The sequence below is a fragment of the Borostomias antarcticus genome (genome assembly GCF_949987555.1).
Source record: "Borostomias antarcticus genome assembly, chromosome: 15".
Classification (NCBI taxonomy): domain Eukaryota; kingdom Metazoa; phylum Chordata; class Actinopteri; order Stomiiformes; family Stomiidae; genus Borostomias; species Borostomias antarcticus.
The window spans coordinates 14,169,167-14,184,212 of record NC_140248.1 but is presented as its reverse complement, the minus strand read 5'-3'; the positions used below and the strand labels follow the sequence as shown (position 1 = coordinate 14,184,212).

The window sequence follows — 15,046 nt, the reverse complement described above, 5'->3', positions numbered from 1 at the left end:
GTTATCTTATCACTTACTTGAGAACAGTGTTCAAATATAGACCATCACTGTATTGCAGATTTCTTACCAAAAACGAATGCAGAGCTTTGATGGAAGGGTGGGATATCAAAGAATAAAATAAACTCCTGTCACAAATAGTAAATGTGCATTCCATTCCTGATTTAATTTCATTTAAAAAAAACTGAATCATTGTCCAGACTTTGCAGTTGCTCTTCTTCATATCTTTAATCAAGAGAAATATAAAAACAAGCATGCTTTCACAGTCGGATACAAAAGATGAACCAGTGTTTCAGTGTAAGCATCCTTCAGCCATTAAAAACTCAAACTGCAGCACAAGGATGCTCAAGTCTTGCTTGACCAATGTTATCTTGTGTAAATATCAGTTTGCAATGTTATGTTACAAACAAGTGCACAGTGAAACTGTCATCTCCTACTCATAATGCATGTCGTCAGCATGTACAGTTGTTGAATGTGTAAATTAGACTTTTCTAGTTTAGATGTAAATAGAGCTGGCATATACTGGTAAGCCCATTCTATTTTTTGTTTGGTTTAAAATGTAAGCATTTACTCAAGAGTAGTGAATTACAATTTCAGTGATAAATAGTTCATATAAACAGGCCAAGCAATAAAATGGTATGATAATCCAAAGGTAATTTGGTCTATGCCATAGACTGCGCCATAGTGGAACGGTTCAAAGCATTCTACAGGGTCTAAGAATAGCCACCAAAAGAATTACTGAACACCTCCTGCTGAACTGGATTCTGAAAGTAGATGGCCTCCTGAGTAGAAGAAGTTATACTTTTACTTAGACACCAAGCAGTTTTTTATGTGCTACAAAGCAAAATGTACCTCCCAGTGGTGGGCTCTGGTATGTGTTCCAGACACAGTACAGGGGTCAATCTAAATGATAAGCAAGTATGGTGGCTAGCCTCCCTATCTGGGTACTACACCAATACTCAACGTACATGTGTTGACTATTGGTGTCTAGGTAAAACTCACTAAGGCATTCCTTATACATTGAAAGTTAAAAGATAATACGACTATTACTGGTTGAAACAATCAAATTGTGTTATTTACTCAAGTTATAAAAATGAAGAGCAACATCTTGATATCTTTAATTTAGTTTGTAAAGTTATGTGGTGTCTAAAAACATCATACAGTGCTTATTACATTTCAAAATGCATCCAAAGGCATACAGTGAAAGAATTTAAAATAACTACAAGCCCTGGTTGGCATTTTTTAGGCTATGTATTTACACGAATGATGAAACGTCAGTGAAAAACAACAGGTGTGTGAAAAATGAATACATCAAAAAGCCATTGAGGCCAAAAATAGAAATCATTGACCGGGTCAGTATATGAGCTGCCTCGGGGAGGGCGGGGGTTTACAGGAACGAGTCGCACCATTCACGCAGGCAGCCGTAGCAATCGGCTTGCTGTTTTTTGTTCGCCCCACATGTGTCCTTCAGCCAGTCCAGAAACAGATCTTCATCTTTCTTGAGAACCAGGAACTGCCCAAGGACAACGTAGGCCTGTGGATGGGACAACAGGGGAAGACAGTTGAAAGGGAGCATCAGTGAGGTTTACTGATAGTTGACCTACGTTTTAGCTGTTTTTTTGCACCATTAAGACAAAAACAATTTTAAAAAAAAACTATATGAAACAAAAAAGCAGGTGCCGTACAGGTTAGACAACTCAGAATATAGTACAATAGTGTGTACCATAGAAACAATAAACAATACATTAAGTGTGTACAAATTGACATTAGAATCAGTGCCTGCACACACTAATGCTTCAACAAAACATTTTGACAACAATTCATTAACCTTAATGTTTTAAACATAGATGTGCCTTTTTTCAGACTAATCACACAGTCTGTAAACAATATTCTCTAAGACAGTGAAATCCATCTCACCTTGTCAAAGCCTTTCTCCTCCAATCTCTTGCCAAGCGCTTCTCCAATACCTGCAAGAGCCATCACAGACTTCTCCCCCATGGGCTCTGCCACAAACTCTTTGTGTTTCTGGGATGTTGAAGACATGGCTACTTTTGCGGGTTTAGCTATGAGAGGGGAAAATATATTGTTAATGATTCGCTAGCAAGGTATCAATTATTCGATCCGGTCAAGAATCCGATCAACTCTCAGCACAACCTACACCACAATGAGCCCTGAATGATTCGATGATTTGCTAGTATCTACTACTGGATTACTAGCTAATAAGTTGGCTAACGGTAGCTAACTAGCTAGTTGATGAAAGTCCGCGCAGTGTTGGGTCTTGCAACGCTGCCTATGTTAGCTAGAATAGCTGCTAGCTAGCCAGAAAGCTGGGTGCTGCTGGATGTTAGATTCACTTCATTAAAATTATAACATAAATTTATTATAATCTTACTAACAGTCAGAAGTGAAGTGTACGTTTAATACCTTATTTCTAATTGTGGACGGTATCTCACTTCACTCTGGCCTGTAGTTCTGCTGTAGCCGTAATCGCTGCGTTCACATTCCAATCACTTCCTTGTCCCGCCGTTTGGTTCCTTCCGCTTCCGTTCCGCACGGAATCCGTGTAACGTTCGCGGATCGCTCGTTCTTTGATTTATCCGTTTTGTTTTTCTGTTTTAAAACCAAATGGAAACACTAAAAAAATAAATGAAAATAAAATATCTAAAACTTGTTTTAAAACAACACACACTAAGCGCTCGCACACACACTCACACACAGCTTCTACAATGATACATTGTGATACTGATTAGTTCTGCTTACTGATACACTATATGGACAAAAATATTGGGACATCTGCACATTACACCTACAGGAGGTTTTTATGACACCCCATTCTAAATGCATAGCCATTAATATGGAGTTGGTCCCCCTTTGCAGCTATAACAGCTTCCACTCTTCAGGGAAGGCTTTCTACAAGGTTTTGCGGTGTGTCTGTGGGAATTTTTGCCCATTCATCCAGAAGAGCATATGTGAGGTCAGACACTGATGTTGGACAAGGGGGCCTAGATCGCAATCTCCGTTCTAGTTCATCCCAAAGGTATTCGATGGGGTTGAGGTCAGGGCTCTGTGCGGGCCAGTCAAGTTCTTCCACACCAACCTCACCCAACCATGCCTTTATGGACCTTGCTTTGTGCACTGGGGCAGTCATGCTGAAACAGAAAAGGACCTTCCACAAACTGTTCACACAACATTGGAAGCATAGAATTGTCCAAAATGGCTTGGTAAGCTGAAGCATTAACATTTCCCTTCACTGGAACTAAGGGCCCTAGGCCAACTCCAGAAAAACAACCAGACCATTATCCCTCCTCCACCAAACTTTACAGTTAGCACAATGCAGTCAGGCAGGTAATGTTCTCCTGGCATTTGCCAAACCCGCTCGTCCATCAGGTTGCCAGATAGAGGAGCATGATTCGTCACTCCACAGAACAAGTTTCCAGTGCTCCAGAGTCTGGTGGCGCCGTGCTTTACACCACTCCATCCGACGCTTGGAATTGCGTTTGGTGATGTAAGGCCCTCTCATCCAACATCAGTCTCTGACCTCACAAATGCTCTACTGGGTAAATGGGCAAAAATTCCCACAGACACACAAAAATATTGTAGAAATCCTTCCCAGACAAGTGGAAGCTGTTATAGCTACAAAGGGGGGGACCAACTCCATATTAATGCCTATGAATTTATAATGGGATGTCATAAAAACTACTGTAGTTGTAATGTGTAGGTGTCCCAATACTTTTGTCCATATACAAAGGCACTCATTTTAAACTGAAGATTATTCTCAGGTGTGCCAGGACATCAAGTCCATTAAAATCTCATTATCCAACAGCTGCTGTCTCCGCTGGCACATACCAAACAACCTGAGAATTATCCCCAAACTGATTCAGCTACTTTGGCCCTGAATGCAAATTCTCATGTCACTGAAGTTTCTTCAGTCATCAATAATTTCAGAAATACTTTTATGTTTCAGTCTCCATAGTTGTCACTTTCACACTCTTATCATACTGTCATTGGTCTCTTTATTGCTTCAAAATTGATTAAACCTTGCGTGCCTGGTGGCTCATCAGGTTAATGTCTGCACCACATAAAGGCTAGTCCTTACTGCAGCGGCCCAGGTTTGAATCCGGCTCGGGCCCTGTGCTGAATGCCCCCCCCCCCCCCCCCCCCCACATACCTTTCCTGTCAATATACACTGTCCTATATATAATAAAGCCAAAATGCCCAACCATTTTGGGGGGATTAAATCTGAATTAAGAGGTATGAAAGACATACAGAATTGGCTTCAAGTTGTTCCTTCTGCTATAAAGACAAAGTACAATCATGAAGGATATTACTGATCTGAGAGAACTGTCAATCTTGCCTCTCCTACATTCTGCCTACAGTTCCAACAAACCTTTGCTTTGCGATGTTACAAACAAATTCACAAGAACTGACTCATGAGCAATGTTGTCTCTCGCTCTATGCACTTTAATGTCTCTTTGTAATGTCTTAATTTCTTATTGTGGTATTTCGTAGTGTCTATAGTGTCTTAATGTCTCCTGTCATATTGTTGTAATGTCTTACTGTCTTATGTCTTAAGTCATGTCTTGATGTCTGAGAGTGCCGGGCACAGTGCATTTCATTGTATTTTATAAATACACATGACAATAAAAGCCTTGAACTTGAACTTGTCTTAAAAAAATAAAAAAGGTGGCACAGAAAAACCAAACAAACAAATTCTGTCAATTCATTTATTATAACAATGAACATTATACATCAATCCAGGGTCAAAAGAAACAAATCTACTTTACAATAATAATAGCTACTTGAATGTATTCAATTGGAAAGAAACTTAAAATGTGTGTATGTGTAAGTGAATAGCGGTTCTAGCAAGTTTTACCTGGGGTGGCAAAAGGGCAGCAGGGGTTCCAGCTGGGGGGGCACAGGCTCTCTCTCTCATACACATGGGGCAGCAACAGGGATGGCGAGGCCTTTTTCCCTTGCCACGCCCTAGAACCGCCACTGGTATGTGTGTGTGTGTGTGTGTGTGTGTGTGTGTGTGTGTGTGTGTGTGTGTGTGACACACAAAGAAGGGTTTCCCGTCTGCAGTGCATTTATTTTGTGATGGTGTTTCTGGAGAAAGAAGAGAGGGTTACACAGATTAGAGGTTGGCTAATAAAAGGAAACACTGTTTAGATCGTCCCAACTCATAATGCAAATCAACTTATTATGCAAACTTGTTATGCAAACTCATAATGCAAATCTATAACCACTGTAAGACTAAAGCTCCAGACGGAAAATAAATGAAGGACTACCGAGGGTAAATTAGACCGTTAATGACTCACGCGTTCATGCTCTTCCCACTTCCACTAAGGACAATATAGGGTGTTTTCTGGGATTTCTGTTTCTCCTGAAGCAAAGCCACTGTTCCCAGAGGCGTATCACTGCTGCTCATTTTCTTCAGCAGCTGATGAGGGAGAGGAAAAAAACAAAACAAAAAGTCAGCAAATCATATGATAGCAAAATAAGTCATATTCCAGTGACAATCTCTGCACTGAGAATTGTCAAAACTTACCGCTTCCTCCTCCAGCTTCTTCATCCTCCGTTCTGTCTTCATCTTACCAGACCCCTTCCCGTGGAACCGATGTGACAGCTGCCTAAACGCCTAGAGGAGGAACAGGATTAGAGGGCAATTGTAAAAATGAACACTGTTCACCTTAAAGGATGCAAACTCAGAATCAGAATTCTGTTTATTTTTCACGAATCTGACTCGCTGGATGGTGCACAGAGGACTTGTATAATAAATGTAAAAAGCGCGTTCAACCTACTCCTCAAAAATATCCCTCTCTCATTCTACTTTTCGGAAATGGGAGTGGCTTTCTAGTTATGTTACTTCTAACTACCAGATAACACAATACAGTGTGGTGCTGACATGAACTGAAGGTGAACGGGCAACAGTACCTCTTTGGGAGTGAGCTTCCGACCGGACTCGTCCACATACTCGATCTTGACGTCAGGCCTGTAGCTCTCCTTTTCCTTGAAGTCCTGCGTGAAGCCTCTGTACTCCTCCCTCCGACTGTACTTGTCATCTATGGTCCTGGAGGTTTGCAAAGAGACAACGAGAGGGGGTCAACAAGGTGTACTGTACATTGAGTACATTTTTTTCATCTCTAGTTTATATTTTACATGAAAAGAAGTGAAGACAAACACAAGACTGAGGACAGACGTCTTAATCTGTAAAAAAATTAAATGAGTAGAATGCTTTGGAACTCACATCTTGTCCTCAATGCAGTAGTTATCGTTGGGTAGGGCTCCTTTCGGCGCTCTGACACGGGCGATCTTCTGCATCTGAGTGTCCAAGAGACCTGAGTGAGGGGGAGAGAGAGAGAGAGAGAGAGAGAGAGAGGGAGAGGGAGAGAGAGGGAGAGAAAGGTTTAGGGTTAGCAAAGTGAACATTTGGAACGAGTAGAGAGGCAAGAGCAGTTCTTGATTTCCCCTCTACTGCAGATTCTGTTCTCCAGGTATTTGACTATCCATTTCAGATGGTTTTACTCTGACATTAAACCAAAACAAAACAATGGACTGCACTTTATCCGAAGCGTTTTACAATGGCCTCTCATTCAAACACACACATATTCACAAAGCAATGGCGGCAGCTGCCATTGAAGGTGCTAGCCTGCTCTTTGGGAGCAATTTGTCTTGCTCAAGGACAGGAGGAGCCGGGATTCGAACCACTAACCCTACGATCGTTGGACAACCTGCTCTACCTCCTGAGCCACAGCCGCCATGGGATACTGCCAGAAAAGCTGAGAACTGTATTATCTCACCCTTATTTTTGCACAGTAGCAAGGCAGCAGCCAGGCCAGAGGCGACGATAGGCTCTTCATCCAGGATGGTGGTGGAGGCCGTAGAGAACTGCCAGAGGGAAGTTGAGCACATGCAAATAAATTCAAATTTACTGAGGGGGAAAAGTGCTTTCTCTACATGATCTGTGGTATGTAGTTCTACAGCCACCGGGGGCTCCGGCAACACTACAAACAGCTAAACAGTGATTATGAATGGAAGAGTGCTCTGTGACCGTGACCCTTACATCAGGCTGCTTCTGCTCCTCGTCCAGATTGACCATGCTCCAACCCACGTTCTCATCCGTCTCGGAGTCCGAACCTCCAGCACCGTCTCGCTCTGCCTCTTGCTCAAAGTCCTATTGAGAAAACGTAAAGTCAGTGTTAAGGTGTACATTAGTCTACCGTGAAATTACGGCTCAAAATTTGCCCATTCGGAGGGATCTCAGCAAGCAGCATTTTATGTAAACATTCGATTGAGACATTTTGTGATCTATATATGCTCATCAAAATGAAGCGCTAAACCAGAATCCTCTTCCTGTGCTGCTGCACCCACCATGATGTCCTCCTGGTCCTCTCTGTTCCCCGAGAGGCCGTACGTGGGGATGTCCCCGAGGGTTCTGCAGAACTCGGAGGTGGCGTTGAAAACGATGTTGTTCCTCCTGTCAGGGTCGTCGTCGTGCACGGCCCCTCCGAGCCCTCTCACCTGCTCTGCCACCTGCACAGCAGGAATCTGAGCCAAAGGTTGAAAGACAAATCTTTGAGATACATTCATATTCACATTCATATTCACTGAGTACACCGCTGGGCTGCGTTCACACAGCAGATTTTGAAAGCTGTGAAAAAAGCGACCTGCACCACGAGGCCCCAGGCCGACGCTTTTCGTTGCCAAGCGACAGAAGGAGTGCATCGACAAAGCTTCCTCCGCGCTCTGCAGAAAAGGTAAAATATTTCCAACTTTTCAGCGCTGATAAAAAGCGCGCTTTGACTGCGCTGCGCTACAGACGACAATGAAAAGCAGTGTCCAAACGCTTTGGGAAAAATCTGCCATGTGAACGCAGCCATAGTGGTATTTAACATTTCTGACCAAAGTCATATGACCTGGTAACACAGTGTGACGGCTAACAGGTAGAAACCCCACCTTTTCCCCAGAGTCTTTGAGCAGCTGCTTCTGTTTGAGTTTTCTCTGCTTCTCCAGCTGCTTCTGCAGCTCCTGCTCGGCCTCGTCCTCCTCGATCACTGCCGGCTCGGGCGGCACAAAGTCCTCTGAGGTGAGAGAGAACAAGGAGAGGACGTGATGACCGCTGATGTTGAACGTGGTCAAATAACCTGTCCTTTACTGCAAAAAGTAATCTGCAGTGGTCACATATGAGGTCACTGAAAAAGCTTAGGTACACCTCCATACAGCACGAGCGATACCATCAATCAAAACAAGTCTGCCTCACCGTCATCACTGATGTCCATGTCCGCTGTCCTGACATCGTCGGACTGTTGGGGAACGCCGGCGGTCGCGCTGCTCCCCTCCGCCGCCACCTCCTGGCCCTCCTCGTTCACCTTGCGGCCTCGACCCCGGACCCTGGAGATGATTCACACAGAGAGTGTAAACAAAACTTTAAATGCATCGCTATTCCAAATGCAGAGGAAAAGTCAAGCGGAAACAAGAACCTGGAGCCGAAGTCGGAGCTGCGTGTGTCGTCCAGGAGGAGCTCTTCAGGCGCCTTCTCCTTCTTTCTGATCTTCTTCACGCGTCGTTTGGTCTTCTTAAAGCCCACCTAGAACGAGACAAATACAAATCTGACAATAAATAAACAAAGAGGAACAAGAGAAATCAGTCCTGGGTCGAAATAGTATTTGAAGTGATTTTGATTAATTATCTGTGCTTCATTGCCAATGGGTCGGTTCCCAAAAACGCAGAGCCCGCCCACCTGACACCCCAGGCAGACTCGAGCAAACATTAATCAAAAGGATTTTAAACGGCATTTTTACCCAGGTTTGGAGCAAATTACCTTGTGTGCACACACACGGTCAAGCTTTTAGTAGTACAAACATTCACACATAAAGGCTGAGACTGATTTCCAAGCGCCCCTCTGGGCGCAGAGCAGTCCTTACCATCTCCTGGGGTGTGTAGTACTCCGAGGCAATGGTGAGAGCAGGCATATCCAGTGACTGGGCCTGGTTGCGCAAGGTTTCCCTGATGGCCTGAAGTTCTCGCTCCCGTTCCCCCTCGGCGAAGCCCCCGGTACTCAGCCGGAAACTCTTCTTCTTCTCCCCGTCTATTTCCTCGTCGTACTTGGACAGCACGGCGTGTGGTTTGAACTGCAGGATAGAGGACACAATTTAGACGCAGAGTAAAACACAAAGTGACATGGCTGGGAGGCATCATGCTAATATTGAAGTTTAGAAGGCAACATGTTTGATCCCTGGAAACACTGGACTCTTCTTACATTGACCATGTCATCGACACTTTCGTCCTCTTCATAGGGTTTGTAATCTGGCTTTTTCTTCTTTAACTCCACATTCTTCTCTGCTTTTTCCTTGTCCACCAGTGACACATTCACAAGGACATCCTCTTTCTCCTCCAGAACACCTGAGAGTGACAGAGGGGCAGTATGAGGATGATTAGACACTGACATGTGCTGCAGGTGCGTGTGACTGAGCAGGCCTTCCTCCCCCGCTCACCTTTGTCTTCCAGTGTGAGGATGACAGTCTCCCCCTCATTGAACGACTCGATCTTGTGCTGCACTGTGAGACCCTTTAGGTCCCTGGAACTGTAGGCATTCTAGAACGAAAATATGTAGACACAGATTTATTTTAGTGTGTCAATGAACATTATCTATGCCTAGGAGGCAATAGGAACATTCTATCAGATTTTTCTGTGATTGCAGATATACTGTATTAGAGTTACCAAAAACAAGAAGACTGAATTAATTTTACCCTCTTGGCCTGTCCAAACTCCTGCTCCACCAGACTGCTCACGCCAAACTCTTCATCCATTTCTTCCAGAAGTTTGGCCTGGGAAGAATGAAAGAAGCATGACGGGGATTGACCCATAGGAAAATAAAATAAAAACATAAAAAAGAAGCAGTCCTTCTTCCATAGCACTTTCACTACTCACCCTCTTCTCCGCCAGCTCCTTCTCCTTGGCCAGCTTCCGGCTCTTCTCCACCCAGGCGGTGGTGTCGTCCAGCCAGTCGTCCTCTGCTATGGTCTTCACTTTCCTTAAGAGTAGTTATGTTGCATTGTCATCTGCCATAATCTCACTTTTGCTATACTAAATGGTGACTGGTCCTTGCAATGTGGAACACAATAAGATGGAGATAATAATCTCCAGGGGTGGAAATGTAGGTGTTACATCAGCATAAAAAAGACAGAAGTGCAGAATAAGAACAAGAACCAGAGCACATAATTAATAAATAAATAAACATACCATACATAGTGCACACAATCAATAACAGGGGTCAAATGATACAAGAAGCCATCTCCAAAGTTAATAATTACCCCAGTTTCTGATTTAGTAGACGCTTCTCCTTCATAGCTGCAAGTTTCTCCCTCATCTCTTTCTGCTGTTTAATATGGATGGGGTTGATGGTTTCTGCCACCTTTGGATCCTCCTTCGTGCCGAGCTCTAAGAGGACAGCAGATGGGGTGGCATAATCAAACTATGAACAACCTGCAATACTCTACCTCCCATGCAATTCCACATGTTTCGCTACCATCCTTCTTCTGACAATCATCTCAACTTGGACTCACCTTTCTTGGTTTCATTCATTTCCAGGGGCTTTAGACCAAGCTTGGCTCTCAACTTGCTGTCAGGGAAAAAAGCAAACAGCAACTCTGATCAGCGCCAGTCATTCAGTTTGCAAACTGACTTCCACCCATTGAGATCTCTACATATATCACCATCATTGGGTTAAGTGCCATTATGCGTAGGGTAGGGTAGTGTCTGATCTAGCTATACATCACTTACTTCGTCTCCTCGATGCTAAGCGAAGCATCTCCACTTGCAGATTGTGGTCCAATGTCTGCAGGACATTAACAGTTGTGTAAGGAGAATGATTCATAGTGACAGTATACGCAACATACACACATTATATGCAAACAACTGGCATCTTCCCTTTATACAATTAAACGAAATGCTGAAGTCCCAGACCAGTACTGGAGCCCTAGATGAATACATCCATGTTGGAGCCACGTCGTTAGTTAAATGGTGGTTTACGTTAGCTATGCTAGCTGGGTTAGCTAACGTCAGCGAGCTACTACTTACCGGTGCTCTCCTCATGTCGAGACTCGACCTTTTCTTTCTTCACTCGCGGCTCCCCGCTGCTCTTGTCGGTTTTGCTACGGCCTTCCCCCCGTCCGCTCCTCTCCTTTGACCGGGACCGTTTTCGCTTCTCTCTGTCCCGGGTGCCATCCCTGTCCTTGTCTCTCTCTCGGTCCTTGTGACGGTGTTTCTTGTGTTCACGGTGGCGTTCTTCAGTGTCTTTGTCGCGTCCCTTTTCCTTGTGTTTCTTCGAAGATCCCATATTGAGAACAATCTGAGGATAGGTGCAAGCTGGAGCACCTATAAAATAGTTTTCACGGGAGTGTGTTGTGCATCTGCTTCTACGGAAACGAATGTACGACGGCCGTTTGACCCCTCACGTGGACTTGGAGCAGTTCCGGGTTAAACGGAAACGTCGTAATAAAACAATCCTCCATAGATCTCAAAGCATAGGATTGGTATAACAGCATGTTGTAATCCTATTCAGGCGATGCAAGTGAGTAAAACTAGACTCAGCTTCTTGGCAGCTGTTTGTATTGATAATCAAAAGATAGGATTCGTGATTAAGTTAGCTGCTAAGTTAGCTGATTCATCAATCAATGATTGCTCTTATTTAGGCTATTAACTGACATCTGTATACATTACCTGTATTTTGTGAATTGCTCCTCTACTCTACTCTACTCTACTCTACTCTACTCTACTCTACTCTACTCTACTCTACTCTACTCTACAAAAAAGAGTTTTGCAATACATAAACCTACATACCCTGTATCATATTTTAATCATCTATTTTTCCCATAAGTGAAACATAATAGTAAGTAGGCTATAATACATTTCTATTACTGAAACACAATGATCTTGGTATCTACTCAGAGTAAGCTTGCTAAGATGTGGCCATTAAGCTACCATGCAGAGTTTTACTCTTGTTTTTTATTTATTTGTTTATTGGTTTTACTGGAAAAGAAGGATCACAACCTTTGGTATAGACTAAACTAGCATTATCAAAAGACAATATATGCTGAATGACAATGTAGACATTATGTAAAGTAAAACAAATCGAGGAATAGTTTGATAGAGCAATTACATTATAAATCTTGCTCCGTTCAATTTTATCAGATTTATCCAGTACAGTGCTGGTGTTCTTTTCCATCCCTTGCAGTGTTTATTTGAGCAGACGAGGGTTGACTTCTGGTGCTTCCGTTCTCACGTGTTCCCATCTAACCAGTGGATATGATGGTTTCATCAGCACGGAGAGGGGAGTGTCTGCAGCTGCCTCCATAGTGTGAGCATCTCCTTTGGGCTCCGCTTGTGAACGAGCAGCACAGAACTATACGCACATGGCTTATTTCTGTCTGATTCCGGGAGGTCAAAGGTTAGAAAACCAGGATGATGGACAGGAGACAAACCGAGTCTGTGGAGGCACATGCCCAGGTACACGTCATCGATGGGGAACAGGCGCACCCTCTCAGATACTTTACTAAGGCGCCTGGCAAGTGAACCAGAGTACACCACCCCCCCTCCTCCTGCATAAGGTGGATAAGCACCCTCATAGAAACTCTCTGGGATATAATATTTAGTGGTTGGCTCACGGTTAGGCTTGGCGTTACTGATTACATCTCCCACGAACAAATCAATTTTTTTCTCGGTTTTGTTTCTGTCTGTTGACCCAGCATTGTGCTCCTCTATTTGTTTATGCAGATAATCTAAGAGGGCATTTGTTCGAACAAAAACATCATCATCACCTTTAAATACAAAGTGTGGACATGGACAGTGTTGCTGGAGCCAACGCCAGAACAGTAGATCCTTTAGGGTCAGGTTAAAGAAGGTGTCCCTGAAGTCCCATTGCAAGATGTCCCCATATTGTTGTCTCTCCAGCTCTAAGAGACCCCCAAGGTCTGGGTGAGGCCCTGTTGTGGAGTCCTGTCTTCCCAGCAGAAAGACAGTTCGCACCAGCCAGACAGTCCCTCCCTGCGCCCCCTTCACCAAGCCACTTTTTCCCCACGTCTCACGAATAGCCTGTCTGTTCTCAAAGTCGCCCACCTGGGACTTAACGGCCATCAGGAGCATGGGGGTCTCCTGCCCCTCGCTCTCATTGCAGGCACACAGCCTGGGCTGGTCCGTGAGGATGGGGTACTCCCTGCAGTGCATGGACAGAACAAATGCCTTCATTTGCTCTGGAAAGGTGTTGAAGTCGTGAGGCTGAGACCCCCAGCACTGACCTTCCACACACTTTGAGAAGCACCCTCTTGCTCCTAATTGAGGGGGCTCAGTGCTATGCCTTGTGGTCCCGCTCACAGGGGAGTTTCCCCTCAGTATGGGGTTATGTCGCCTGTCCCAGATGTGCTGCAGCCTGTTCCATAACGCTCCGTCCTCCAGGCGAAGGTTCCAGAAGGGGCCCAGCGGATGGGAAGCCAGTTCCCCTGAGTTGGCAGACGCCCCTGGAGCAACAAAATGAACTGGTAGGCGGGGAGGGGAGTAGGAGATGGTGATGAATATGGACACCATGATGTATATTATCAGGTGACTCATCATCACGCAGGGCAGGAGACACAGGCACAAGACCCTGCCGTTGCATCTGCATCGGGCCATTGCCTGTGCTGCACACTGTGTAGAACAGAATAAAAGAAACATAAAGTAGTTTTAGGGAAGGACAAAACAGAAGAAAAAGGAGAGGGCTTCAGCGTTCTGTAGGCCATGTGAACTTTTAACAGTGCCGTCTGGTGAAGCTGCTCTTTAGACGAAGTTGGGGGAACAATCTGATAAAATGCAAAAAAGGAAAGTCCAAGGCAAGTCTTCTTAGAAATAAAATCTTTAATATATGGCTAGTTCATAATGAACAGACAGACCAACATGTTTTGGCCGTGCAAGGCCAGCTCACACCCTGATGATGAAGACTTTGCATGGCCGAAACATGTTGGTTGGTTTGTTCATTGTCAACTAGCCGTATATTAAAGGCTTTTTTTGTAATTATTTCTAAGAAGAATTGCCTTGGACTTCCCTTTTTTGCATTTTGTTTTTAGGGAACATTAAAAAGAAACAGATAGAAAATAGATGTGTACATTCTGTATAATCATCACTGTGTACATATACTCTTTTTTATGCATTTTCAAAACAGCATTATTCAACAGGACAACACGTGAACAAAAGAGGGAGCCAGCTCATCCAGGGCAACAGTTCTCTGGGGTGCTACAGTCTCCTTGGTGATGCACCACGGAGGCTTATTATTTGTGCCTGGCCAAGGACTCAAATCGTCACACAGCCCTGGATAGCCTACATCATGCACCTTCAGGCACAACAGTATTACGGCCTAAAGTATGGACATATACAGTAGGCTATATAGGCAATCCCAATCCCAATTTCCCATCCATCTATCTATCTATCTATCTATCTATCTATCTATCTATCTATCTATCTATCTATCTATCTATCTATCTATCTATCTATCTATCTATCTATCTATCTATCTATCTATCTATCTTTCTTTCTATCTATCTATCTATCTATCTATCTATCTATCTATCTATCTATCTATCTATCTATCTATCTATCTATCTATCTATCTATCTATCTATCTATCTATCTATCTATCTATCCATCTATGTTGGTATATAAAGGCCTATACAAAATAAAAAGTATATATATATATACGGTCTACGGATTCATTGCAATAGTCTATCAATAGGTCCTGTAAAATGTATAAAATGTATTTCATTAAGCACCAGAAAGTAATGAACAACTATCAGTCAGAGAAGACGCATACCCGAGGAGTCTGTTTTGTAACAGTCAAATTGTATCCTCTCTGGTTATCCTCTCACACTTTTCTTTTGCCGAAAGTTTCTTAATATGCAGGCCTTCTGTACAAGTCATTTCAACATCGGAGTCAACACGTTGTTCTTAAAACCCACGAAGTGAAAAAGCGTGATCACCACGACTTACGGCAACGCACCGATCTTGCGCTCTCCAGCGCGTCAAA

General features: G+C 43.8%; 3 protein-coding genes across 3 annotated transcripts; all 3 read right to left on the bottom strand.

The window, feature by feature from the left end:
* Nucleotides 1-252: 252 nt before the first annotated feature.
* banf1 (barrier to autointegration nuclear assembly factor 1) lies at nucleotides 253-2,521 on the bottom strand. Its single transcript, XM_084450490.1, has 3 exons — nucleotides 2,422-2,521; nucleotides 1,915-2,060; nucleotides 253-1,531 (listed from the first exon to the last, which is right to left on the bottom strand). The coding sequence occupies exons 2-3, from the start codon at nucleotides 2,038-2,040 to the stop codon at nucleotides 1,385-1,387; spliced, it is 273 nt and encodes a 90-aa protein (XP_084306616.1). The 5' UTR covers nucleotides 2,041-2,060; nucleotides 2,422-2,521; the 3' UTR covers nucleotides 253-1,384.
* A 2,186-nt stretch (nucleotides 2,522-4,707) lies between these two features.
* On the bottom strand, nucleotides 4,708-11,427 carry sart1 (spliceosome associated factor 1, recruiter of U4/U6.U5 tri-snRNP). The gene is made up of 20 exons (XM_084450068.1): nucleotides 11,077-11,427; nucleotides 10,780-10,834; nucleotides 10,563-10,618; nucleotides 10,311-10,437; nucleotides 9,928-10,030; nucleotides 9,747-9,824; nucleotides 9,492-9,591; nucleotides 9,257-9,399; nucleotides 8,922-9,128; nucleotides 8,478-8,584; nucleotides 8,258-8,388; nucleotides 7,954-8,078; nucleotides 7,369-7,545; nucleotides 7,061-7,171; nucleotides 6,798-6,885; nucleotides 6,245-6,335; nucleotides 5,932-6,067; nucleotides 5,546-5,635; nucleotides 5,316-5,437; nucleotides 4,708-5,103 (listed from the first exon to the last, which is right to left on the bottom strand). Exons 1-20 carry the CDS (start codon nucleotides 11,333-11,335, stop codon nucleotides 5,085-5,087), a joined length of 2,325 nt encoding a protein of 774 aa, XP_084306194.1. The 5' UTR covers nucleotides 11,336-11,427; the 3' UTR covers nucleotides 4,708-5,084.
* An 888-nt stretch (nucleotides 11,428-12,315) lies between these two features.
* Nucleotides 12,316-13,662, bottom strand: LOC311318396 (N-acetyllactosaminide beta-1,3-N-acetylglucosaminyltransferase 2; the record flags this gene model as incomplete). Its single annotated transcript, XM_084449724.1, has 1 exon — nucleotides 12,316-13,662. The coding sequence occupies one exon, from the start codon at nucleotides 13,660-13,662 to the stop codon at nucleotides 12,316-12,318; it is 1,347 nt and encodes a 448-aa protein (XP_084305850.1).
* Between the last annotated feature and the right edge of the window lie 1,384 nt (nucleotides 13,663-15,046).

Coding starts and splice junctions, on each gene's coding strand:
- sart1 (XM_084450068.1), bottom strand. CDS start 11,335: ATGGGATCTTCGAAGAAACACAAGGAAAAGGGACGCGACAAAGACACT. Junction 8,389..8,477: donor AGCTCCGACTTCGGCTCCAG/GTTCTTGTTTCC, acceptor AATCATCTCCAG/GGTCCGGGGTCGAGGCCGCA. Junction 7,546..7,953: donor TCAAAGACTCTGGGGAAAAG/GTGGGGTTTCTA, acceptor CCTTTGGCTCAG/ATTCCTGCTGTGCAGGTGGC.
- banf1 (XM_084450490.1), bottom strand. CDS start 2,040: ATGTCTTCAACATCCCAGAAACACAAAGAGTTTGTGGCAGAGCCCATG. Junction 1,532..1,914: donor AGGAGAAAGGCTTTGACAAG/GTGAGATGGATT, acceptor TCCCATCCACAG/GCCTACGTTGTCCTTGGGCA.